Source organism: Chelonia mydas, chromosome 3 (genome assembly GCF_015237465.2).
Source record: "Chelonia mydas isolate rCheMyd1 chromosome 3, rCheMyd1.pri.v2, whole genome shotgun sequence".
NCBI lineage: Eukaryota > Metazoa > Chordata > Testudines > Cheloniidae > Chelonia > Chelonia mydas.
In genome coordinates, this window is record NC_057851.1 from 25,051,803 (window position 1) to 25,078,277 (window position 26,475).

Consider the following 26,475-nt stretch of genomic DNA (forward strand, 5'->3'; position numbering starts at 1 on the left):
TTCATTAGCTTGGCTTTTCTTTATCCTTACTCCGGCTCTTGTGTTCCCCCGCCCTGTTTTTTTGCAACCAACTGAACAGTAATCTCTAGTTAATTGCCAAAGTGTGTATGAGACTCGCAGTATATTCTATATATATTAAAATAGTTTATTATATTTGTACTTCTGGATATCCTCTTCCTCCTCAAATAGTCTTATCAAATTTTATTTCCTCTCTTCATAATTTATATAAGATCTTCTTGAGACAATGGCTCCTGACTCTGCTTTCATCCACAAAGATTTCTTTAATTTTTCACCTCTTTTCTTTTTCCTCTGTGCCTCTTTAGTTTACTTTCTTCTCCTTTTTTTCATTATTAGTTTCCCAGTCATATCTTTCAATTTGTTTTTCCTCTAGCTTTTGTTACATCTTCTTTTCTTTTAATTCCTTTCTCAGTCTTTGTTTTCTATTCCCACTAATCTTTCATGTCCACCTTTGCTTGCCCATACTCTTTCGACAGAGTTTAGGTGACCCTGAAATAATGAAAACTAACTAAATTGTTCAAGTCCTGAAAGGTCACATTTGGGACCATCTTAACCCTTCAAGAGTTTGATAGGAGATTTTTAATGTTGCATGATGCCATTGATTGAAAAAAATCTTAAACGCAAGACCCAGCGTCTAATACTAGCTTGCAAAATACGCATGGAACTTTACCATCCCAGTTGCAACATTGTCTCTCATCATTGTCCTCATGATGATGCTAAAAAATAATATATTAGTTGCCTGATTTTTTTGTTTGTTTGTTTTTTAAATATGGGGGTAAGTGAGCTAGTAGAATTTTGTAAGGCTCTATTAATGCAATGTTAAGGTACCCCAAAGGAAACACATACTAGGAGCAGAAGTAGTAAATGATTTTGTAGTGTAGAAGCTGCCTGAACGGCATTCCAGCATCAAGTGCCAAGAAATACTCTTTCCAGCCTACCTGCCCTGGAGCGTGGCTCAAATGTTTAAGAACATTTACCCTTGTTGTGTATATAAAATGGTAACTTTAAGACATTATTTAGTTTGATTATCCATCCATCCATCCGGCCGTACCACAAATTTGGGCCAAATAAAAGTGTGGGGGATTTTTAATCCCACCTATCCTTTGTTAGAATATTTATCCACCATCTATCGCTGTAGTAGCTGAGTGTGTCTCATGAATCATAAAATCATAGAATATCAGGGTTGGAAGGGACCTCAGGAGGTCATCTGGTTCAACCCCCTTGTCATAAATATAAAGGGAAGGGTATACCCCTTTAAAATCCCTCCTGGCCAGAGGAAAAATCTTCTCACCTGTAAAGGGTTAAGAAGCTAAAGGTAACCTCGCTGGCACCTGACCAAAATGACCCATGAGGAGACAAGATACTTTCAAAAGCTGGGAGGAGGGAGAGAAACAAAGGGTCTGTGTCTGTTTGTATGCTGCTTTTGCTGGGGATAGACCAGGAATGGAGTCTTAGAACTTTTAGTAAGTAATCTAGCTAGGTATGTGTTAGATTATGATTTCTTTAAATGGCTGAGAAAAGAACTGTGCTGAATAGAATGACTATTCCTGTCTTTGTGTCCTTTCTGTAACTTAAGGTTTTGCCTAGAGGGATTCTCTATGTTTTGAATTTAATTACCCTGTAAGGTATCTACCATCCTGATTTTACAGAGGGGATTTCTTTACTTCTATTAAAAGTCTTGTTGTAAGAAAACTGAATGCTTTTTCATTGTTCTGAGATCCAAGGGTTTGGGTCTGTGGTCACCTATGCAAATTGGTGAGGATTTTTACCAAACCTTTCCCAGGAAGTGGGGTGCAAGGGTTGGGAGGATTTGGGGGGGAAAGACGTGTCCAAACTACGTTTCCCAGTAAACCCAGTTAGTTTGGTGGTGGCAATGGAGATCCAGGGACAAAGGATAAAATTAGTTTGTACCTTGGGGAAGTTTTAGCCTGAGCTGGTGAAAGTAAGCTCAGGAGGTTTTCATGCAGGTCCCCACATCTGTACCCTAGAGTTCAGAGGGGGGGAGGAACCTTGACACCCCTGCTCAAAGCAGGACCAACACCAACTAAATCATCCCAGCCAGGGCTTTAAAAACCTCTTAAGGATGGAGATTCCACCACCTCGCTGGGCAACCCATTCCAGTGTTTCACCACCCTCCTAGTGAAATAGTTTTTCCTAATATCCAACCTAGAGCTCCCCCACTGCAACTTGAGACCATTGTTCCTTGTTCTGTCATCTGCCACCACTGAGAACAGCCGACCTACATCCTCTTTGGAACCCCCCTTCAGGTAGTTTAAAGCTCCCCCTCACTCTTCTCTTCTGCAGACTAAATAAGCCCAGTTCCCTCAGCCTCTCCTCATAAGTCATGTGGCTCAGCCCCCTAATCATTTTTGTTGCCCTCCACTGGACTCTTTCCAATTTGTCCACATTCTTTTTGTAGTGGGGGGCCCCAAAACTGAACACAATACTCCAGATGAGTTTGCTTTAAAGAAGAAAAAAATATCTCTACCTTCCTTCCATGCCAGCGAGAAATAGTATTGGAGCCTATGTCTGTTTTCCCTTCCCCTTTAATGAATCCATTTCTACATTATTTGAGTATGGCTATGCAGTGAGGATTGAGAGCCACTGAGAGGAGGACTGAGAGCTTCCAAAGTTGCTGCCTTGACTCTTGTGCTGATCTGGCCAGTATTAAGTCTTTCACTTTAACGAGCTATACACTTCACCCCTGTTTTTTATCTTCCTCGTCTCCAGAAGGCTGTCATATTTTGCAGGTGCAGTCTTGTGTTCAGCTTCTGAGTCCTTGTTATGTATATAAAATGTAAAAATAACCTTGTTTAATGTATTCGTATGAGAAACAGAATTGCCCATCTGAATTAATGGCTTTAAAAAATTAATGACATGATTATGAAGCTTTTAGGACTTTTAAATATTATATGTGAAAATTGCTTTTTTACTCTTTTAGGGTAAAGGGCCAAGTTCAAACATTAAGTTCTTAATTTGGTTTTTTTTTTTTAATTTGAAGGGGTGCTGTTTACAGTGTTTTAATCTTAAAATGGGACTCCTTGTATCTTTTAGACTTTTTTTGGTTTCCATTTAGATTCAGGATGTGATCTTTCTTTCATTTATGTTGTTGTACATCAAGGCTAATTATTGAAGTGTAAAACTGGTGTAAATTATTGCCTATTCAGGCCCATAAATCCATTAGCTTTTACTTCTAAGTTCTGGGCTAAGTTCTGTTCAGTTACATCAGTGTAATATTTTAAAGCAAGTTGAGTTAGTCACAGTTTGTGCTGGTGTATAGGCACAGGGAGTTAAATTAAAATCTTGGGGTGTGATTTTACCAAAATGGTCAGCGTTGACCTAATTGTACTAAAGTTAATGGTAGAACTCCAAAGTTAGGCCAATACTGAATACATCTGAAAATCCCCATATTTGATATTTATGAAACCACAATATTGTCTTGGTGTGTGGTATTCCTTTTAATTAGAATGACAAATACTCTGACAAATTTAATTGGTGTAATCAGTAAATGCAAAGATTTTAATGGTGCCACTAATGTATTGTGTTACAGAACTTACAAAAAAATCAATACTTTTGTTATGTTTCTTGTCTTAAATCGTTACTCTGCTTGACTTTTGAAAGCTGACCATTTGATTTCCAGAGGCCCTTCATAAAATTTGCAATACATGGATGCTTTTATGTTGTTCTTATTGATATGTTTGTCTGGTAGAAATTTTTCTAATATAGATATAATATGCTAATATTGATTTTTCCCCCTGCATAAATTAATTTCCTGCTCATTTAATTGAGTATTAAGTGGGAAGGTTTAATGGTTAGTACTCTGTATGTTCTCTTCATAGCTTGTCTAGTAATATGAAGCAGACTCATTTTATAGAGTGGGAAGCTTGTTCGAAGCAATTTTGAAGGTCAATACTGTTGTAAAAATATAAACTTTAGTTTTATATTACAGTATATAGTTTTATATAAACTATAAAAATTCATTGTGTTAAACACTTTATAGACCATCAGTATTAAAATATGCAGTGTAGGTAATTGTTTGCAGTTCCTGTTAAAATGTGCCTCTAAAGTCCTAATGTAAATTGCAAGCTTTTCAGGACAGGGGAGATGTATTTTATGTGTTTGTGAAGGACCCTCTGCATATATAGTCCTCGTTAAACTATAACAAATAACTATATTACCTTGGAAAACGAGGTGTTTTGTTTATGCAGCATGAGTAAGTGTGCCTGCATTTTAAACAAAAATTACACATACATTAGAGAAAGTTTGTGCATATAATCTGCCTTTAACATATCATATTTTCTTTAAACAGTGCGTTTGTGTTCTGATCGACTCAGCCTCATCAAGGACTGTATTGCTCAGTTGCCCACAAACTACAAACAGTCTGCCAAGCTCCTGGGACTTGCAGATTTACTGAGAGTTGCAGGTAAACTGTTGTAAATGTTAAACTGCAATGTAAGATATTAACTCAAGGGCATTTGAGTTAATCATCAGGATGTACTCAAGGATGGCACCAAAGTGTCCCGTGTAGGAGCAGCCTTCAAGAATGACTGACATATTTTACAGGTGATCTTGTATTCAGCCGTTGTGACCTTCTTTAATACATAAAATAAGAACAGCCCTGTTTAATTTAGATTTTGAGCCAAAGATCATGTCAAATTTGGATTTGGATTTACAGGTGAGAATATTTTATGATGTAGAATCAATTATTAGTATTAATAATTGATTAATACTAATCATTTTTCAAATCCAGTAATTTTCTTATCCCTGTCAAGTATACTAGTTTGATTTAACAACAGTCCTGCTCATGTAAGAGAACAAAAGTTGTGTGTCACATAAACTTCAGTGTAACAACGCAATTTGTCTACAGTTGATTTAGCATATTTTTTATGCTGAAGGTAATGTGTTAGGGCTGAATGCTTATTTCAGGTGTAGAACATCTTGCAGGATTGGACCTGCAGTACAATAGCTGTTCCAAATTGAATGTTCTGCTTTTGCAGAAAAGGAAGACAATGAATTCGGCACATTCCCCCAGACTTCTCTGCTGAAGTGTTTTCAACACTCTAATTATGTTTAATGATAATAGTACCTAGAATTTATATATAACTCTTTTCACTCATAGCTCAATATAGATGTTGCTATTGGTATTTTGGAGGCATCACTAGAGATCTATGGTTAGGACTGTTTTAAAGTTTTGGGTGTTCGTTGGGAAAACTAATCTTCCTCTCTGGCTGCCCTAGACCAAATCACTGATTTTCCTTTTATATGTCAGTATTACCTTTTGCATATTGTTTATGCTAAATTCTTGTTTCGTTTCTGTTACTGTTTACAAGGGTATTGGTATGCATAGAACATATTTTCCCCAATCTTTGAATGTGAGGAGTGTGACCAGCATGTGTTCTGAAGTGGCTTACATAAAGTCTCATGCATCTTGTTGGCTTTCTTTATCACTAATGTCTGTATATTAATGCGAGAAGTATGGGGAGTAAGCAGAAAGAACTTGAAATGCTAGTAAATAAACACAGCTATGACCTAGATGGCATCACAGAGGCTACGTATCACTGGATAATACGCATGACTGGAATATTGGTATAGAAGGAGGGACAGGCAGGGAAAAAAGGTAGGAGGTGTTGCCTTATATATTAAAAATGTATGCACTTGGACTGAGGTTGAGACAGACATAAAAGACAGACTTGTTGAAAGTCTCTGAGTAAGAATAAAAGGGGTAAAAAAACAAGGGTGATGTCATGGTAGGGGTCTACTACAGACCACCAAACAAGGAAGAAGAGGTGGATGAGGTTTTTTTTTTTAAACAACTAACAAAATCATCCAAAGCACAGGAGTTGGTGGTGATGGGGGACTTCAACTACTCAGATGTCTATTGGGAAAATAAGATAGCAGGGTACAGATTATCCAACAAGTTCTTGGAATGCAATGGAGACAATTTTTTATTTCAGAAGATGGACAAAGCTACTAGAGGGGAGGCTGTTCTAGATTTGATTTTGACAAATAGGGAAGAACTGGTTGAGAATTTGAAAGTGGAAGGCAACTTGGGTCCAAGTGATCATGAAATGGTAGAGTTCACGATTCTAAGCAATGGTAGGAGGGAGAACAGCACAATAAAGACGAATTTCAAGAAGGCAGACTTTAGCAAACTCAGGGAGTTGGTAGGTAAAATCCCATGGGAAGCAAGTCTAAGGGGAAAAACAATTGAAGACAGTTGGCAGTTTTTCAAAGAGACATTAGTAAGGGCAGAAGAGCAAACTTTCCATTGCATAGGAAAAATAGGAAGTATTGCAAGAGATGACGCAGGCTTAACGAGGAGATCTTCAATGATCTAAAATTCCAAAAAGAGTCCTACATAAAGTGGAAACTCGGTCAAACTACAAAGGATGAATATAAACAAATAACACAAGTATGCAGGGACAAAATTAGAAAAGCCAAGGCACAAAACGAGATCAAACTAGCTAGGGACATAAGAGGAAACAAGGAAACATTCTACAAATAAATTAGAAGCAAGAGAAAGACCAAGGACAATAGGCCCATTATTCAATGAGGAGGGAAAGACAATAACAGAAAATGTGGAACTGGCAGAGGTGCTTAATGACTGCTTTGGTTTTCACTAGGAAGGTTGGTGGCAATGGGACATCTAAAATAGTGAATGCCAATGAAAATGGGGTAGGATCAGAGCCTAAAATAGGGAAAGAACAAGTCAAAAATTACTTAGACAAGTTAGATGCCTTTAAATCACCAGGGCCTGATGAAATGCATCCTAGAATACTCCAGGAGTTGACTGAGGAGATATCTGAGCCAATATTTACAAGTGCAGTGAGGAGCAGGGGGCATTGCATGGTGTCAGGGAAAAGATTGTGGGCGAGTGAGAGTTATGGCTGGCTGAATTGCATTGTGGGTCCTAGGGGAGGTAGAGAAGGGGTAACAGGAAGTACTGTCCTGCCTTTTCAGTTTGCTTAACAATAATGTCATATAATAAGTTAGGGTAACCTAACCTGTATGTATTTAAAATAATTGTTTGCATATGACTGTGAGAGCATATATGCATAGATGCCCTCTCACATATAAATAAGTAATAACCATTCCCCAGCTCATTCCAATGATGTGTAGATAAAATTAAATCTCTCCCTCTCCCTCAAAAGGAAGGGTTACAGAACTTTTTTTTTTTTTTAAAGTATATCTCAGTTAAACTGGACAGACTGAGCATTGCTTTGTCTTATGTTTTGAGCTTATTGTGTTGCCCTTCTCCTTCCTCAAGAGGTCTTGGTGGTCAGGCTAATCATGTTGCTTTTTCTTTTGTCTACTCACTAACCTAAATGATAAGAGGAAGGAGAAGTACAACCAAAGGAATTTAGATAAAGATAAAAAAGAACATAGTGGATATTTCAGCCAATAGTCGGATACTTTGTGCATTAATAATTATTTTCCAAGCACACCAGGCATCTCTCAGTGACTTTAGAGATAAAATCTTAAGTATCATAGTGGTAGTCACTCCCAATATAAATATGGAATTTCATGGAAATGATTGTATTTCAAGAGGCTGTCTCACTGAGCAAAAGACTGTGCTTTAACAGTTGGTAACATTTTTTGTGTCTCTTGGCTGAATAAATGTACAGAACTGTGTGTTCCAATGTTGTCATTAATCAGTTCCACTTTGTAATAGCAACAAAACACTTCAAGTGGATTATTTTTTATATAAAATCACTCTGCATTTGGCGATATACTTTTACTGCCACTGGAGGTTTACAGTATGCCAGTTTGGTTGGTCTTATTGCAATAATGGAAATATTCTTTACAGTAGACCTCAGGTATGTTTTTTTCTAGTGAATCCATGCCTACAATTAATACCTTAATTATTAATTAATCCACACTCATTCCTCATCGGCGTTGGAACTTGGTAACGTGCTCCAAAACACAACACTTGATTTTAAGAAAAATCAGGACTAAGAACTTTTGTCTCCTGGGGAGCTACTCATTAGAAAGGAGCCTTAATTGCAAAAAAAAGACTTGAACAAGCTTTATGTTCTGTGCAGCAGAGGACAACAGTACATGTTCGCAAGTATGAAGTATTCCGGTGCATTACATTTTGAGTTTAAACATTAGTGCTGTTTCAGATGGTTTTGTTATGCTATTTATACCTTTAAAGACTCAGAAAAGTTGTTGGAATTTGGAAACTGTTATAAATTAAAAGGAGTACTTGTGGCACCTCAGAGACTAACAAATTTATTTGAGCATAAGCTTTCGTGAGCTCACGAAAGCTTATGCTCAAATAAATTTGTTAGTCTCTGAGGTGCCACAAGTACTCCTTTTCTTTTTGTAGATACAGACTAACACGGCTGCTATTCTGAAACCTGTTATAAATTAAGATCTGGATGACTCACAAAGAATGAGCTATTCACAGGATCGTATAAATTACCATAGTACATGAAACCCATGATCCATCTTGTCCAATCTCCTGTCAGGAACCAGCACAAAATGATTCAGAACAAGGTACAAGAAAATAGGCAGATGTAAAAAAATCTGCCTCCCTCCCAAGGTCTCATCATAATCCTTAATAGTTAAAACAATGGTTTAAGGTTTAAATCTTGAGTTATTTTATATCCCTTCAGAATTTTTGTTAATATTATGTGTTGTAACTGGATATTATCCATACAAAATCTTGCTAAATTCTTGACCTTGATAACATCTTGTAGCAATGAGTTCCACAGTCTGATTATTCAAAGTTTGGGTTTAAATCTGCCATTCACTAACTCTGACATGCCTAGATATTGCAGCATTGACTTGAATGAAAGTTGTACTTGGATTGAGCTCTGTGTCTTTTTAAAAATATGATAGGGCAAAAGAGCTTTCGACAAATTCATATAAATTTTACATGAGGAAGATGTTTTACATAATCACAACAGCTTTAAAAACAACTAAAATTTGCTCTTCAGCCAGGACCTCTCACCAAGTTTAAAGTCAGTTGATTTTTATGATCAAATTAATAAACCCTTGCAAAACAGAGATTTCAATCGAAATACGGATGCAGCCTTAACTATAGTGTGTAAATAGAGCCTCTCGTGAGCTTTAACAGTCATTATAAAAATATATGTATCAATTAGGTTGTAAAAGCAAGACATATAGGGCACTTTTGCATTTATCCTCTCTTTATTATTTTATTAGGTTGCAGTGTATCGTTAATATGATGAATAGTTACTATAGATCTTTGTAGCTATAACAATATTAACAATGTTATTAGTCTGCTTCAAGTTATGCATTGTAACCTAAAGAGCAGCCCATACATTCATATTATTTTAAGATATACTAAAAATCAAAACCTATTATTTAAATAATTTTCAGCTTGAAATAAAATGTACTTGTTTTCCAAATTAATAGGTTTGCTTCTATGGTTCATTAAAATTTTAAATAGCATCTATGAACCAAAGCTTTTATTCTGCACAGTAGGGTAAATTGCATGTGCTCTCTACGTTCCACCATTAAAAGAGAATGATTTGGGGAAGGACAGACACTAAGCCAGAGGTGGTATAAGATTCCCTCTACTGGGGTGTGGCAATGTTATGGGAACACGGAACTCCAAGAGTAGTGATCCACTGTGGAGTATGTTTTTAGAGAACAAGAGTTATAGGCAAGTCATGTACTCCTCAAACTTCCTTTGGGCACTCTTATGGTCTTTCATCAGGTATCTTAAATCAATTAGTAAATCCTAATTAGGCTCACACCACCCCCTCAATAAAATAGGTAGGTAAGCAATATATCCATTTCACAGGTGGCCAAAGTAAGGGAGTCATGGTGGGTTTTACAAGGTGTTACTAATAAATTAGAGCAGACTTTGGAATTGGAACCAGAGTCCTCATTCCCAGTAAAAATCAGATCACAAATCTATTTTAGGTAATTATTTAGTCTTAAATTGGTGTATTTGATTGCACACTGGAACAAAAAAGATTCAAAATACAAATCAGTCTTAGATAGTTGCTTTTAATTGCTGTTTGTTTATTGTTACTGAATGTTGTAAAAGCCTGTCTAGACATTGTTTTGTGCTGTCACATGTTACAGGAGTTGCTTGATGAGACGTTAATTTAAAAAAAATCCATTTAGTTTCTCATTAAGTTGACAGTAAAGTTTTTGGAAAAATGTAATTAATTTTAGGAATGGGTGAACTTTTCTAATTAAAAAATGTTTTGAACTCTTATCCAGAAGTCATACCTATTTTTGAAGATTACCAAGTTCCTCAACTTTCTCATGCTGTTACCCTTTCCAGTTTCAGCCAAAAAAATATATATGAAAATAGCGCACAGCTGTTCTTGCTGTATATGAAAGAGACACTGTTGTCAGAGCATAGGACTTGTGACTATTTTATTGAGGCACACCTGAGATCTAAATCCAGGTCTGACATTCTGGGAATTTGGGATGGTCTGTGCCTCAGTTTCCCTCATCAGAAGATGATTCTGGCCAACTTAGCCAAAATTAACTTTCGGCACTGGAATTATCCTTTATTAGTTGTAATTCATATTGTCTTGCTTGCTGGATGACCCAGGCTGCCTGAAATGGAGATGTTTTCTTTATATTTCTTAAGCGCTGGTAGTTTTCTTCCTTACCACGACATCTGTCTGTCATTGTGACAATTTGCCTTGAGATAAGATGAGATGCATGACATCCTTTAAGGATTCTGTAAATGCTTCTCAGTGGATTGACCCTCAGTAGTCATGAAGTCAGAGCATGCAAGTCCTTATGCTAGGGAGTAGTCCTGAGGAGGTTTGTAAACTCATGCTGTTTATACAGGCTGTGCTATAGAAATAATAAGTAATAAAACATTTCCAGTTCCTGAATTTTAAATGTCTTTTCTATTCAATCTGCTGGATGTCAAACAATACTAACAGATAGGAATCATAGAGTAAAATAAGACACTCATTTTATGATGGCATTTATCTTACCAACAGTTTTAAAGAAAAATCTTGAATGTCTCATGTCAATATCACAAGGGATGGGGGACTGTGGAGCTAGATTTTAAAGCTGCTTCATTTCTTTAAGACTTAATCTTAACTCCCAAATCAGGAACTGTGAAGCAGTGGCAGTGAGTTTCTAGGTCTAAATGGAAGAATAAGAGAAGATACTAGAAATCCTGCAGGGGGTAGGATTTTAATTGGCTTCCCTGAGTCAACAAAAGCCACATGAAAAACGTTCTAGCTGTGCATTGCTGGGGATTTGTTAGTCATGTTGGAGTTGTAATCCTTTGATATAACGGTGTGCATCAAGATAATGGGAGTTTAAATAGGAGGCACATTGATATAGGGTACTAACTATTGTAAGAGAATAGAGAGAGGTTGATGATAATGTACATTTGCACTCTTGTAAAACACGCAGACGGAGAGCCTGTTGCTTGAAAATAAATTAGCCAACCATCCCCTCCCCTCCCCCGCCCCCTGAAAAAACCCTCTAAGCCATAAGACCACTCAAGATCAATTAAGAAAAGAACAGCTTCGATTGTGTCCCTACTGATTTTAGATACCAATAAATTGCAGTTGATTATTGGTCACGGTGATTTCTGAATAACAGCAAAGATCCATTTACTGCACTTTTGTTACCCCTTCCTTGTGTCTGATGCTGACACACAAATCTCCCAATATAAGTATAATACATTAGAAAGCTGCCAAAGGTATGGGGAAGGCACTGGATTCCTGGCAGGTGTCTAGGAACATTTCACCTCTAAGACACTCGTTCAAATTTATCCTAGGTAAAAAATGACTAAAAGTTGTTTCCATTTAATTGCTGGGCAGTGGCCTGGATGAGAGGAGTTTCGTAGCAGTCCGCTCCCAGTGGGCAAAAGTTCACATCACAAAAAACATGGTGGTGACTAATTGGTAACACTGTATAGCAGTCTGTCTTAGTGGAGAGGCTAAGGGATGAATGAATATGGAGGTCAAGCTTCCCTCCAGACCCCAGAGGTGGTCCCTCTGCATCCGGAGCCAGAGGCATCTTGGTTGGACAGCTCTGTAAATAGAGTTAGAGTTTTTTGCCAGAAGGGACCACCAGATCATCTGGTCTGACCTCCTGTATATCATAGGCCACCAACCCTACCTCCCATCTATGCACTAAAATTATTGTTTTACTATTTCTTCAGGGTTGTCAGTCTAGCCTAATCAGTACATTTATCTTTATGGGCGTGATTAAAAGTAAATAAAAAAGATTAGACAAGCAATGTGGTTTACCTCTGTTGTTGGAGCCACAGAGTGGAGGGGAAAAAATAACCATGGACTTCTTAGTTGTTTTTATAGTCTTAAGTCTACAAGTTAGATAAATTTAACTTTTTAAAATATTTGAAGTTGAATTACTCCAGGACAGTTATGTTAACGTAGTGTCTCATAGTCTGATCTCCTTTCAGATAGCTGCATCAGCACTGCATCCTTAAAATCTTCTGGTAGCTGGTGAGAAGAAGTAAAAGATTGACTTGCATTGAAAGAAGCCCTTTTTTTTTCTGATCAGTCCATCCCTGTAGATCTTGCATACGTTTAAAATATATAGATCTAGATCTTACTCGTGTGTGAGACTGACTGCACTTTCATATACAGTTATGGACATATGCTGTGTTCGTTACAACTTGCCAAGCGAGGTGAGAAATAGAGGGACAAAAAAAATAGTGGAAGGAGGGAAGATTATATGCATGGAATATAACTGTGGTTTGGAAACGAGATTAGGACTCCTCATATTCCTGATTTCCTTTCCTTTTCATGCTCACCTAGAACATAGAGGCAAATTTTTACCAGAACATTTGCATGTGGAATGGGTTTTATCTCCAGGACAAGATTTTATAGACACATTGCTTTCCCTCCTTCCCCCCCCAAAGTCAAATTCTGTTAATCCTGCACTGTCCATGTTTTATTTTACATTTATCGGGTTGCACGGGAACATGCACAGTCATCTCTTGTTGCCTAGGGGTGAACAATTGAACAAACTGCTGGACCCAAAGACTTCGGTGAAAAGTTAAACCTGTGCAAGTCGTTAATGGAGAGCAAGAGTTCAGTGACAACACTGCAACCAATTAGAAGTCCAGGCCATAAAGAATGAATTAGAGGTTTTATTCCTTTTGGAGTCATAAGGGATCCTACAGGTGTTAACATTAAAATGATACGGAGAAAAATCAGTCATGCTGTATTGGACACACAGATATAGGCCCTAACATACCTAAAAATTAACATGGAAGCACATAGCAGCTCCCTTTGAAAATAAATGCATATTTAGAGACCTACTTGGTGATTTAAAGAGCCTAATTTTAAGCCCCCATTTTTGAAGACCTTTTGTAACGCATACAATGGCAATTAACTAGACAGTATTTATTTTTTTCAACAAGTGTTTTCCACCTTGTGATGGAAATACATACTGATGTGAGTTCTTTTGGCAATATATGAATACATGGTTTGGGCACACAATTACCTGTTTCACTAATTAAATAAGTTATGTCTTGGTTTCAGCAGGAAGAGGTATATCTATATTGAATATTTGTAGCATCCAAACCATCAACAGCTTTGAAAGAGAGCCATTTTCATCCACAATATACAGAAACATTCTTATGAAATATTGTGCTAATAATTGACTATTGACCTTTGAAATATTTGTAACAACTTTTCTGACTCTTCTTACAGGAGATGACCAGACCGAGAGAAAAGGCCAGGTTTTGATCCTTTTAGTGGAACAAGCTCTCCATTTCCAGGACTACAAAGCTGCTAGTATGCACTGCCAAGAGCTTATAGCCACAGGTGAAGTTTACGACTTAAAAAAAAAAAAAAAGTCCTCTCCTGAATTTTCTGACATTATGTAAAATCTGTGACTCCAGACTGACTAACTTAATTAGTAGGTCAATCACATTTTGTTTGTAGAAATTAGAATATAGTTACTTAGAATACAGCAAGTGTAGAATACTGTGTTACTTACATAAATGTTTTGTAGTCCATGTGATGTAAGCAACAGTGACCTCTGAAAGAACGCAGGTTTTCAGTTTGATTAATTCTGTGCGATCTGTCTGAGGGAATTATGTATTTTAGTTCAGATATCCTTTATTTTCATCGCAGTGTCTCATAAGTCTGTCCCAGCAGGGATTTAGTTTTAATTGTTTCCACAGTGGTTTATTTCCAAATTGTTCGTGTGGAGGGAGGAGAGAAGAAATTGTTTTTCATTTATCTCATATGAATCCCCATGTGTGATAAAGTTGAAAACTTGTTCATTAATGAATATTCATTGAAATACTATTAAAATCCAAAGACCCCTATAGATCCTAGTGGTAAATGCATTAATTTCCATTTTGTGAAGACCTTCTGGACCTATTCATTCTTTAATCCTTTTCTATGTAAATTCTCCGTCAAAACATGAGCACATTACTTCATGAAGCTGTGCTAGGATCTGGTTTCAACCTAAAGAAGTTAAATTAATTTAGAAACTTCACGGTGTAATGAAAGACCTATTTATCATATCAAGTGATTGGTTGACTTGTAGAAGTAATTAAATAGTGAGGAATGCAGTTATTATACAGTTGCTCAGGGGTCCTGTTGTATTACTCTGAGAATGTTAGGGACTATATTCATAAGGGGAACTTAAGTGTTGCAATGCTCAGCGTTGCAACACCTAACTTTTAGGCATCTGGCTGTCTTGTGGAATTCACAGCCCCAAGTTAGGCACCCAGGCTCCTTATACAATGTGTGGGTAGAGTTAGGCACTTACAAAAAGGATTCACAGAAGCCAGCACCCTAACAGGGAGCCAACCTCCACCCTTAATTTAGTGGAGTTAGGTGCTGAACTCCAGGCTGGAGGCTAGTGCTTCCCTCTGCTCAGGATTCATAGTTGTGAACTTAACTAATTTTAAGTAAAGTGTGTGTTTGGTGATGGGGAAGGTTGACACGTCCCCATAATCCCTCCTTCAATGCAAAAAGTGCAAAAAATGTGCTGTTTGTATATATTTGCAAACATTTAAACAATGTTCTGTGTTTCCCATATGATCTGGGGTAACTAGACTCTCAGCCACTGGAAGTGATTGTGTGCACTTTGGAGAAGTGTGGTTCCTGTTCTGGTTCTACCACCCACATCCCATCCATCCAGAGGATAGCTAGTAGAAATGATGGGGCTTCACATTTCTCTTTGTCTGCCCAATCCTATTTTAATTCTTGCAAGTCTAATATGGTTTATGGGTGGGGGAAGGTATAAGTGGAGATCGGGGCATGGAATAACAGAAGATAATCTGCTCCTGTGCTTTTCCCCTCTGTCATAAATATAAAGGGAAGGGTAAACCCCTTTAAAATCCCTCCTGGCCAGAGGAAAAATCCTCTCACCTGTAAAGGGTTAAGAAGCTAAAGGTAATCTCACTGGCACCTGACCAAAATGACCAATGAGGAGACAAGATACTTTCAAAAGCTGGGAGGAGGGAGAGAAACAAAGGGTCTGTGTCTGTCTATATGCTGCTTTTGCCGGGGATAGACCAGGAATGGAGTCTTAGAACTTTTAGTAAGTAATCTAGCTAGGTATGTGTTAGATTATGATTTCTTTAAATGGCTGAGAAAAGAATTGTGCTGAATAGAATGACTATTTCTGTCTGTGTCTCTTTTTTGTAACTTAAGGTTTTGCCTAGAGGGATTCTCTATGTTTTGAATCTAATTACCCTGTAAGGTATCTACCATCCTGATTTTACAGGGGTGATTCCTGTACTTCTGTTTACTTCTATTTCTATTAAAAGTCTTCTTATAAGAAAACTGAATGCTTTTTCATTGTTCTGAGATCCAAGGGTTTGGGTCTGTGGTCACCTACGCAAATTGGTGAGGATTTTTACCAAACCTTTCCCAGGAAGTGGGGTGCAAGGGTTGGGAGGATTTTGGGGGGAAAGATGTGTCCAAACTACATTTCCCAGTAAACCCAGTTAGAGTTTGGTGGTGGCAGTGGGTATTCCAAGGACAAGGGATAAAATTAATTTGTACCTTGGGGAAGTGTTAACCTAAGCTGGTAAAAGTAAGCTTAGGAGGTTTTCATGCAGGTCCCCACATCTGTACCCTAGAGTTCAGAGTGGGGGAGGAACCTTGACACCCTCTATTCCCCCATGGCCCTAACACAGAAGAGTTAAATTATTTTATTTGAAAAGACAACACTGATCTTTTACAGCAACAGATGTATTCTAAAAATGTTCAGTTTATTCTGAAGCAGTCTGGTCTGATTTTTCTTAACATGGTGTCACTAAGCACAAATACATATGTATGGACACACACACATGACCATGCACCATATTGGTACCTAGAGTATATATAATGTTAGGTAGCTGAATTCCAGGATTTTTTGCTTACTGCTAAGTGTCTCTCTCTCTCTCTTCCCCCACCCCCTCTCCTCTCATGAAATGTTGAGAATTTAACAAGAGAAGCTATACTCTTATCTGATTTATGGATGATGATGTAACCTTTGGCCATTGGAAAAAGTTGATTTTTTCTCACCACCCCCCCAATTAAATTATTGATTTTATGTGACTTTGCTTGGCAATCTTTTTGTTCCCTTTGCAGGCTATTCTAAAAGTTGGGAGGTATGCAGCCAATTAGGGCAATCAGAAGGCTACCAAGACTTGGGTACTCGGCAGGAGCTCATGGCTTTTGCTCTGACACATTGCCCTCCAGGTGCTATAGAGTCACTGCTGGCAGCAAACAGTTCTTTGCAGACTCAGGTAGGATCCTTTTCTGTAAAAATTTCCTACATAAGCTGTGAATACTTATTTTCTGAAATAAAAGGTAACTATTTTTTGTGTTTTTTTCCCCAAGCTTCCGACAATGTGTCATCAATTTTCTGTATTTTTTCTACCTTACATTTTATATCTGAACAGTTAAATATTGCATTTATAATACATTTTCTATAATCAATAGATAACTATATCAAATAAGAATGCAGTTTCTTTTCTGTTATAACTAGTGCTGGGTGGGTGCTATAGCCTCAGAGGTTTCTAAAATGCAGCAGTCTGGCATATTGTTGACAGAATACTCTGTTCCAATTCTGTAATCCATTTGATTGGGATGTACAAATTCTTAATTCTTTTCTATCAGTTCTTCTACTTTTATCAGGATTTTGTGCATTGTACACAGCCTCATCTGTACACAGTCTCTTTAAATGTCCACTGCCTGTTCCAGTGTTTTCTGCAGGTTCTGCCAAACATAGGGTGAAATCCTGGCTCAATTGAAATAAATGACAAAATTCCCATTGACGTCAGTGAGGCCATGATTTCATCCATAATGGTTTTAATTATTTAGAATGAGGACTTAAGTCCTGATCTTGCTATTATCTCTTCACAGGATCAGGGCCCTAAATATCAAATTCATTATGCATGTAAAATCTGTAACAATCAGATATCTCATTATATATATTTGAGAAGATTAGCATAAATGCTGTGGTGTAGTGGTTGAGTGAGTCAAAAAGTCGCGTTTCCATTGAGGTTGACCCTAGTTTTGCCCATGTGCACAGAGTTTTTCTGAATTGTTACATAGAGGGTGCATTAGGGGAAATCGAATTTGTACTCTGAAAAGTAACTCTGTATAAATTACATTGTATGGGTTCCATTTATTCATCTCTCCCCATTCCATACTGCCTTGCAGTCAGCAGAAGGGCTTAAGCTTGATCTCCCTTGTTATAAAACCAGAGGGGAAGCCAGCGGGACATTTTCTGTGAGTGCTTAGAGACTCTGGAATTTGTTTCCCTCTGGAGTCTGAAATAATCCAAAATTGTTAACCTTCCAGGAACAGTGCAAAAATAGGGGTTGGATAGGGTTGTTGGAGAGGGTTGTGGTATGCTTCCCAAAATGATGAAAGGATGGAAAGAAGGTTTTTTGTAGGTGGCTGATTGGCTGGAAGAGTTTCTGTTTGATAATTTCTATGCTGCTGGATTTTTTTAAAATTATTATTATTATTATTATTTTATTTATTAATTGTGTTAAGGTTCAGAGAGCCTTGGATAAGTGTCATTTTATTATTGTAATCTAAATGAATTAAATACAGTAATTTATTAATAGGAATTCATATTGGGCTCCAAAGTCCCACTCACAATTGTGTTGGTACAGTACAATCACACAGGAAGGCATTGTATTTTCTCTTAAGAGCTAAGAAGCTAAAAAGTAGGAAAAAAACAAAAAAACCCAGGTACAACACAAAAGTAATGTGGTTAGGCTGACTACAAGCACATCTCATTTTTCTTTCTCAAAATTGTCTGTGTATTTGTCTTATTTATATTACAAGAACGTATTTTTAAGTGTTTTGGAGGGTGGCAGCACATGATTGAAATTGGGGAGTCGAAGTGATTGTTGCAGTAAGAGAAAAGTAGGTAAAAGAAAGGGTAGAAGCATGATGGGTAGAGGGAGAGTGTGTGCAGCTGAAGGGTGCAGAACGAAGGATCAGGGTAAAGGGGATCAGCAACTAATAGAAATACTGCAAATGATGGGTGAATGTGGAGGAAAGTTTGTCAGTAACTTCCATACTAAGGCAACTCACTTACACGCTTTCTTAACTTCATTACCATGGGTGGCCCCATTGATTAATGGGACTTGCCACAGAAGTAAAGAGAAGCATAGGTATAAGTATTTGCAGGATTGGGGCCTGAATATTTAGTTTGTAAGTAAAACAGTGCTATCCACCTGGCATTGGAACTTATTTCAAACCATTTTTAGATAATATACAAACCAGAAAATACTCCTATTCACTCTCCCATTATTGCAGTGGCTCTACATTATCAAGAGTGAAAAGCAGTAAAAACTTAACTTCTGTCAACACAGTGAATATAAGAGGAGATCTGCCAGTGAATATATGAGGTAGATCTGTCGAGTAAGAAGATGCCATTTTCATGTAGTTACTTTCTTGCAAAAACAGTACTTCATGGAAAATGCGTATACAGTACTGAGAGAAGGTAGTTTTGTGTAGACATTTATATCAGTGGTTCAGCACGATGCCATGATTATTTTTTTTATTCTCCTGGAAGTTTTACCACCTGAGATTCTTGCTTTGTCACGACACTAGGCAGTTTGAATAATTGTGTATTATTAGTTTGCATGATAGCAGAAATAATGTATACCCCTTCTTTTCAGATTCTTTATCAAGCAGTGAATTACCAGTTACGCCCTTCAGAAGGAGGGGAGAATATAACTATCTCAGTACCTTCTTCGCTGATCACTAAGGAGACTCCTCAGGTAAGTTTTCAAGTGAGACTGTAAAATGACCACCATTGCATTCTGTTTTATTCTGTATCATAAGGAGAAACAGATTTCAAAGATTTCACCTAGCACAGCATAGCGAACTTGAGATATTTCTCCGCTTTAGGCTTTGTGCGTAGCGCTATCAAATAACCTAAGGAAACAAACCAATAGATGGTTTTTTAATGAAGTTTTGTTGCTAATATATACTCCAAATGTGGTCTTGAACATCCTTGTCCAGTGGGGTCTCAGCACTGTAAACAAAATAAGTGAGAGCATAAATAAATACAAAGGCAGGAGAAGTGGAAGACAAGACAAAAACCTAACCTAAAATAAAGGAATAATTATTAATGTTGATGATAGCCTTGCAGGATGGCATAGATCAACATTGGTAAATAAACTGAATAACATTTTAATTTAGCCTTTTTTCTGTCTGCATATTATTCACAGATGGGCATTTTATCTTTTACAAATTCACAGTTGCTCAAACACTTTGTATGTACATACTTCCATAGCTGCTGTTTTTTTTTTTTTTTTTTTTTTTTGAGGCTTGAAGGCACCATTATGATCATCTGCTCTGACCTCATGCTTAATGCAGGCTGTAGAATTTCACCAAGCCATTCGTGTATTAAGCCCATAACATCTGATTGATGTAGTATATATCTTTCAGAAACACACACTTGATCTTCATTTAAAGACTTTTAGTGACAGAGAATCTGCTATGTTTTAGCTTATTTGTTTTTTGTAATCTGTTAGTTTTGACTGTTTGATTCATTGGTGTAGTTTGTCACCTAAATAACGTGACATTATTTTTTTTTCTAATTGGATAACTGAAGATTTCTAAACTGTAAGTACTTTTGGTGCAAATATTCAATACCTGCATCTGAGCAAAAATGCCTCATAATTGTGAGCTGAGAGTTAGAAGTTTGATTAATCTCCTTCTTTTGAAGGAATAGGTTTTTGCTAACTTGGATTTCATTTATTTCCTCTTACCTTTTCTGTTTCTTATAGTATATTGGTAATAGTCTTATTTTTAAAAAAAGTAAAGAGAAAAGTCTGTAGTTCAGATTCTACAGTCTAAGGCTTATTGAGGCAAAATCCAATTGATTTCAGAGATCATGTGTATGTGGATATGTATCAACTATATATTTGTTGGGGAGATCATGTGTGTGGGGGTTACCATTGATTGCTAAACCTTATTAGATAGGGTTGCCAGGTGTCTGGTTTTCAACTGGAATGCCTGGAATGAAAAGGGACCCTGGTGGCTCCGGTCAGCACTGCTGACCAGGTTGCTAAAAGTCCGGGTGGCTCCTAGGAATAGGGGCAGCCAAGGGGCTCCATGTGCTGCCCCTGCCCCAAGCGCTGGCTCCGCAGCTCCCATTGCCTGGGAACCATGGTCAATGGGAGCTGTGGGCGCGATGCCTGCGGATCAGGCAGCATGTGGAGCCCCCTGGCCGCACCTCTGCATAGGAGCCGGAGGGGGGACATTCTTCCGGGAACTGCCTGAGGTAAGCCCCAACTTGGAGCTCTGTCCTGCACCCCAAACCCCTCATCCTCGGCCCCATATCGGAGCCTTCATCCCTCCCACACTCCAAACCCCTCATTTCTGGCCCCACCCCGGAGCCCACACCACCAGCTGGAGCCCTCATCCCCTCCTTCACCTCAATCCCCTGCCCCAGCCCAGTGAAAATGAGTGATGGTGGGGGAGAGTGAGTGACTCAGGGAGGGGATGGAGTGAGCAGGGGTGAGGCCTTGAAGAAAGGGCGGGGTAAGGGTGTTCGGTTTTCTGCAATATGAAAGTTGGCAACCCTAATATTAGCTAATACTATTTGTTTCAACTAATATTATATGGATAAAGCTGATAAAACTAGTACTAGATGGGCATAGCTCCCTCATCACATCATGTTTCATGCTCTCTAGGGTTCCAATAAAAGATTTTTCACTTGTTTTGCTAATTTTAACTTTTTATCCTCCCACAGTGAATTGAAATGAGGAGGTCTAGGGTGTGCTGGGATGACATAGGTGGGAACATAACCATTTGGCTCGTCTGCAAACCCCAATGTTTAGACATTTTAAAATAGGACTATACAAAGCATTAAAATAAATACTGTAGGGAACAATCCTTCACTGGCACGAGCTGGACTAGATCACCTAATTGGCCTAGTCAGTCTTCAGCTCATGTAATTCTTTGAAGAGCTATGTTCAGAAAGGGAAAGGAATTCCTCCGTAATGATTACTTCTTGCTTATTAAGCTCCTTTTCCCCTTCGCACTCTTGTTGTATGCTGTAATTACCTCAATGACTAATCTAGTGGTGCTCAAAGAAAAAAATCTCAATGCGCAAATTAGGACCTTGATCCATGAAGAATATTTCAGAATATTATAGATAACATTATTAGATTAAAGTATAGTGCTTAGCCACATGATGTTGTGTTATGTTTTAACAGGAGAAATAATAACCACAATAAATTATGCCTCATAAATGAGGGCTGACTTTATACTTAATCGGCTTAATACTTAAAACCTGCATTACATCTGCTGTAAAGATAATGATTTTATTTATATATTTAAGTAATGTGAAAATGTAATTACTGTGCAGTAGCACTTTAGCACAAGAGAAGCTTACAGTTTAAAGAATATTGGTGTTGTCCTTGGAAACAAGGTGTTTATTGATAAATTGCAGAGGATGCATAATTTGCAAACATCCTTCTGTAAAAATTACATATCTGCTTTTTATATAAATTCTGTTTAAAGAACTCAAAGTTTCTACTAGCTGCAGTTTAGTATTCTCTTTTACTCGAGTTAGTTATGCAACTTAGCCTATGCTTTAACCTGAAAATCAATTTAGATTTGAAAAATTTGCTACACCTGAAGTCTCATATTAAAAACCACACTTATTAGTTTGTGACATGCATTGTACTTATCCTTTTACTGAGCATCAAATACCTTTCAAGTGAGCTACAAATGTATGCATTATGTTTAATGAAAGGCTCATCTAATTGAACATATTTAATGAAGAATTTGTATATGTAGGGCCTGAGCAGTGATAGCCTACGTTCTCAGTGATTTAGGTGGAAGTCAGAATTACAATTTTTCTGTACATGGAAATGCTTACTTTGTGATAGTGTCACTAGTTAAGGCAATGAAGGGCAAATTCTCACCTCACTTATACCTATGCAGATTCAGAGTTCAGTCCATTGGAGAATCTAGTTCTGAATCACATGACTTAGCAAATGTCTGTTGTAAGTAACTTCTAAGAGAAATATCATAAATTCTGGGATCTGAACGCCAGTATTTTTTAGCTGATTAAAAAGTTACAGGAATGTGTACTGTGTAAGATCCGTGTAGAAGTATGCCCAGCATTTTTTGGAAGAATTAATGGATTAGCTCATTGTATATCGCAGAACCTGTGAGAGAGAGATGTTTTTTTAATGTGTCTATAAGCTCAGAACTAGCAAGTAATCAGACATGTCGTTTCATCACTGCTGATTGGCTGGGAACAAGTGGGAGCTAGGCCTGAGACACTACAGGCTAGATCCACAAAGGGAGTTAGTGCCTAATTGTCACTTTTGGCACCTAAGACCAACATTTAGGTACCACTAATATCCTCAAAATCCCCACTCAGCTGCTGACTAACTGCATAGGTACCTAAATTCCCTTGGGCATAAATTTCTGCCAGTCAGCTTGTGAAAAATTGCCTGAGTCCTGTCAGCACTAAGCTGCTCGATGCCTAAGCCCCAGTGGGATTCTCAAACTAGATGTGCCCCTGCCTGTTCACCTTCGGGGCCCAAAGCAATAGGATGCTCAGAGCACACCTAACCCATGGAGATGACCAGATCGGGAATTTGGCTGGCTGAGTGTGCGTGGGGGGGCACTGTGTGTTCCCATGCCCAATAGTCTGGTGGCTAGAGCACTTACCTGGGATATGGAAGACCCAAGTTCAAGTCCCTTCTGCAAGTAAGGCAGAACAGGAATTTCAAAAAGTGGTTAGTGCCCTAACAACTGTGATGTTGGCTACAGTGGGGTGGGGTAGGTTTCTCTCTGTTCTTTTTGTGAGACCAGGCTGACCTTGGTTAGGTACTTATGTACAGGCCAGGGGTTCATGGTTGTGAATCATGAGTGCATGGGTGCGCATTCCTCTGGTCTATAAATTCTGGAAGGTAGACACTTCATCTTGATTCACCAGTTGGTACACTATACAAATTGTTTGGTTAGGATAATAAACATTTCTTAAATAAAATAACTCTCTCATCCATCTAGGGTTATTTTTTTTTGCAGAAAACTCCAAGGGCTAAGTGTGAACTGAGATGTTCCATGGAGAATTATTGTGTATTGCTATAAATGTGCTCATTAGGTAAATAAAACGTGTTCCTGACTCAAAGAACCTATAATCTAAGGCCAAATCTGTGTCATACTAACCATGATCACGTTCTATAGCACGTGCTCAACATCCTACAGATTGGGTCTTTATCTAATCCATCTGTGGGTTTTCTGTAGCACACATGTCCATGCTTTCAAAGTGCAGCACTGGTTAACTCAATCTTTGTTCCAAAATTCATAGTGGATGTTATAGAGGGCTCTAATAGGAAGTTCTGTTGGGGTACCTGTTTAGGGATAAAAATTCTTCCTGTTACAGAGAGGTTTATTTGAACAAAAAAAGTGGATCCTGCAGTATGTTCTAAAATGATTAGACTTTGATTCCAAATGGAACAACACAACTAACTAAGCTAAGGACAAAACAGATGAAGCTACAATTTAAAATATTCCGCAGCCAAACTACGTTGACCTGGAATGCTTTATCTCTGGCTCTCACAAGCTTTGTCCTGGATTTAGTGAAGTGTATTGTTCCGGGGGAGGATTGGGGGCGTCGTGGAGGTATCTGAAATCTGACTGGGTCATTTTGGTCATTAAAAATTGCTAGGGAAAGGTTTTTTTCCCCTCCTATAAAATTCAAATCTACACAGTTTGCTTTAAGAAAAGGAGTACTTGTGGCACCTTAGAGACTAACAAATTTATTTGAGCATAAGCTTTCGTGAGCTACAGCTCACTTCATCAGATGCATTCAGTGGAAAATACAGTGGGGAGATTTATATACATACAGAACATGAAACAATGGGTGTTACCATACACACTGTAAGTCTGAGGGGTTGGAGCAAATACGGTTGTATCATAGAGCTTGGCTGTAGACAATGGATCGTGTGGTGTGGTCTGGGTGAAAGCTGGAGGCATGTAGGTAGGAATAGCAGTCAGTAGGTTTCCGGTATAGGGTGGTGTTTATGTGACCATCGCTTATTAGCACAGTAGCGTCCAGGAAGTGGATCTCTTTTGTGGTCTGGTTCAGGCTGAGGTTGATGGTGGGATGGAAATTGTTGAAATCATGGTGGAATTCCTCAAGGGCTTCTTTTCCATGGGTCCAGATGATGACGATGTCATCAATATAGCGCAAGTAGAGTAGGGGCATTTGGGGACGAGAGCTGAGGAAGCGTTGTTCTAAGTCAGCCATAAAAATGTTGGCATACTGTGGGGCCATGTGGGTACCCATAGCAGTGCAGCTGATTTGAAGGTATACATTGTCCCCAACTGTGAAATAGTTATGGGTGAGGACAAAGTCACAAAGTTCAGCCACCAGGTTTGCCGTGACATTATCGGGGATACTGTTCCTGACGGCTTGTAGCCCATCTTTGTGTGGAATGTTGGTGTAGAGGGCTTCTACATACTTACAACTACAATACCCACCTGCTGAAGTGAAGAAACAGATTGACAGAGCCAGAAGAGTACCCAGAAGTCATCTACTACAAGATAGGCCCAACAAAGAAAATAACAGAACGCCACTAGCCATCACCTTCAGCCCCCCAACTAAAACCTCTCCAACGCATCATCAGGGATCTACAAATTATTCTGAAGGACAACCCATCGCTCTCACAGATCTTGGGAGACAGGCCAGTCCTTGCTTATAGACAGCCCCCCAACCTGAAGTAAATACTCACCAGCAACCACACCCCACACAACAGAACCACTAACCCAGGAACCTATCCTTGCAACAAAGTCCATTGCCAACTGTGTCCACATATCTATTCAGGGGACACCATCATAGGGCTTAATCACATCAGCCACACTATCAGAGGCTCGTTCACCTACACATCTACCAATGTGATATGTGCCAGCAATGCCCCTCTGCCATGTACGTTGGTCAGACTGGACAGTGTCTACGTAAAAAAATAAATGGACCCAAATCAGACGTCAATAATTATAACATTCAAAAACCAGTCAGAGAACACTTTGATCTCTCTGGTCACTCGATTTACAGACCTAAAAGTTGCAATTCTTCAACAAAAAAACTTCAAAAACAGACTCCAACGAGAGACTGCTGAATTGGAATTAATTTGCAAACTGGATACAATTAACTTAGGCTTGAATAAAGACTGGGATTGGATGGGTCATTACACAAAGTAAAACTATTTTCCCATGTTTATTCCCCACCCCACACCGCCCACTGTTCCTCAGACGTTCTTGTCAACTGCTGGAAATGGCCCACCTTGATTATCACTACAAAAGGTTTTCCCCTTCCCCACCGCTCTCCTGCTGGTAATAACTCATCTTAAGTGATCACTTTAATTACAGTGTGTATGGTAACACCCATTGTTTCATGTTCTTTATGTATATAAATCTCCCCACTGTATTGTCCACTGAATGCATCCGATGAAGTGAGCTGTAGCTCACAAAAGCTTATGCGCAAATAAATTTGTTAGTCTCTAAGGTGCCACAAGTACTCCTATTCTTTTTGCGAATACAGACTAACACGGCTGCTACTCTGAAACCTAACAGTTTGCTTTGACTGCTATTGGTAGCTATATATTTAAGTTTGTTAAATGGTGAATTATTTTTAAAACAGTGAGTAGTTTGATACCCTGGGATGTAAAGCTGTCTATAAATTCAAAGTATTAGTTTCAAAATTATTTTCTCTAAAATATATATTAAAATGTGACTTACCAAAGTCACTAGGGCAAACTAGGAATTTAAACTAAGGTCTCCCAATAATCTGCTCAGAATGCTAGACTATGCTTCTGGTATCTTCAATAATTACCCTCATAAGTGCCCCAGTTCAGGAAAACGTTTAAGAACATGCTTATGTCCATTCCTGTTCAGCCAATCACTTAAACATATGAATTCAGTGTGGATTTAGGCACATGCTTAAGGCCTTAGCTGAATAAGCGTCGTCTTCTGAATTGGGCCAGGATTATTTTTCTAGGGCACAGTCTTTATTTTT

At 38.3% G+C, this 26,475-nt stretch overlaps 1 protein-coding gene across 4 annotated transcripts in view; it reads left to right on the top strand.

Moving 5' to 3' along the window:
* The window catches only part of NBAS (NBAS subunit of NRZ tethering complex), a 374,358-nt gene that overhangs the window by 147,649 nt on the left and 200,234 nt on the right, over positions 1–26,475 (top strand). For 2 of the 4 annotated variants that reach the window (XM_043542251.1, XM_043542252.1), the window contains 6 exons: positions 4,328–4,441; positions 12,407–12,449; positions 12,594–12,634; positions 13,665–13,778; positions 16,551–16,708; positions 19,106–19,207. In XM_043542251.1, coding sequence (XP_043398186.1) covers positions 4,328–4,441; positions 12,407–12,449; positions 12,594–12,634; positions 13,665–13,778; positions 16,551–16,708; positions 19,106–19,207 — 572 coding nt within the window. The remainder of the gene's footprint in view (positions 1–4,327; positions 4,442–12,406; positions 12,450–12,593; positions 12,635–13,664; positions 13,779–16,550; positions 16,709–19,105; positions 19,208–26,475) is intronic. The other 2 variants (XM_037894042.2, XM_037894044.2) reach the window with 1 other exon arrangement.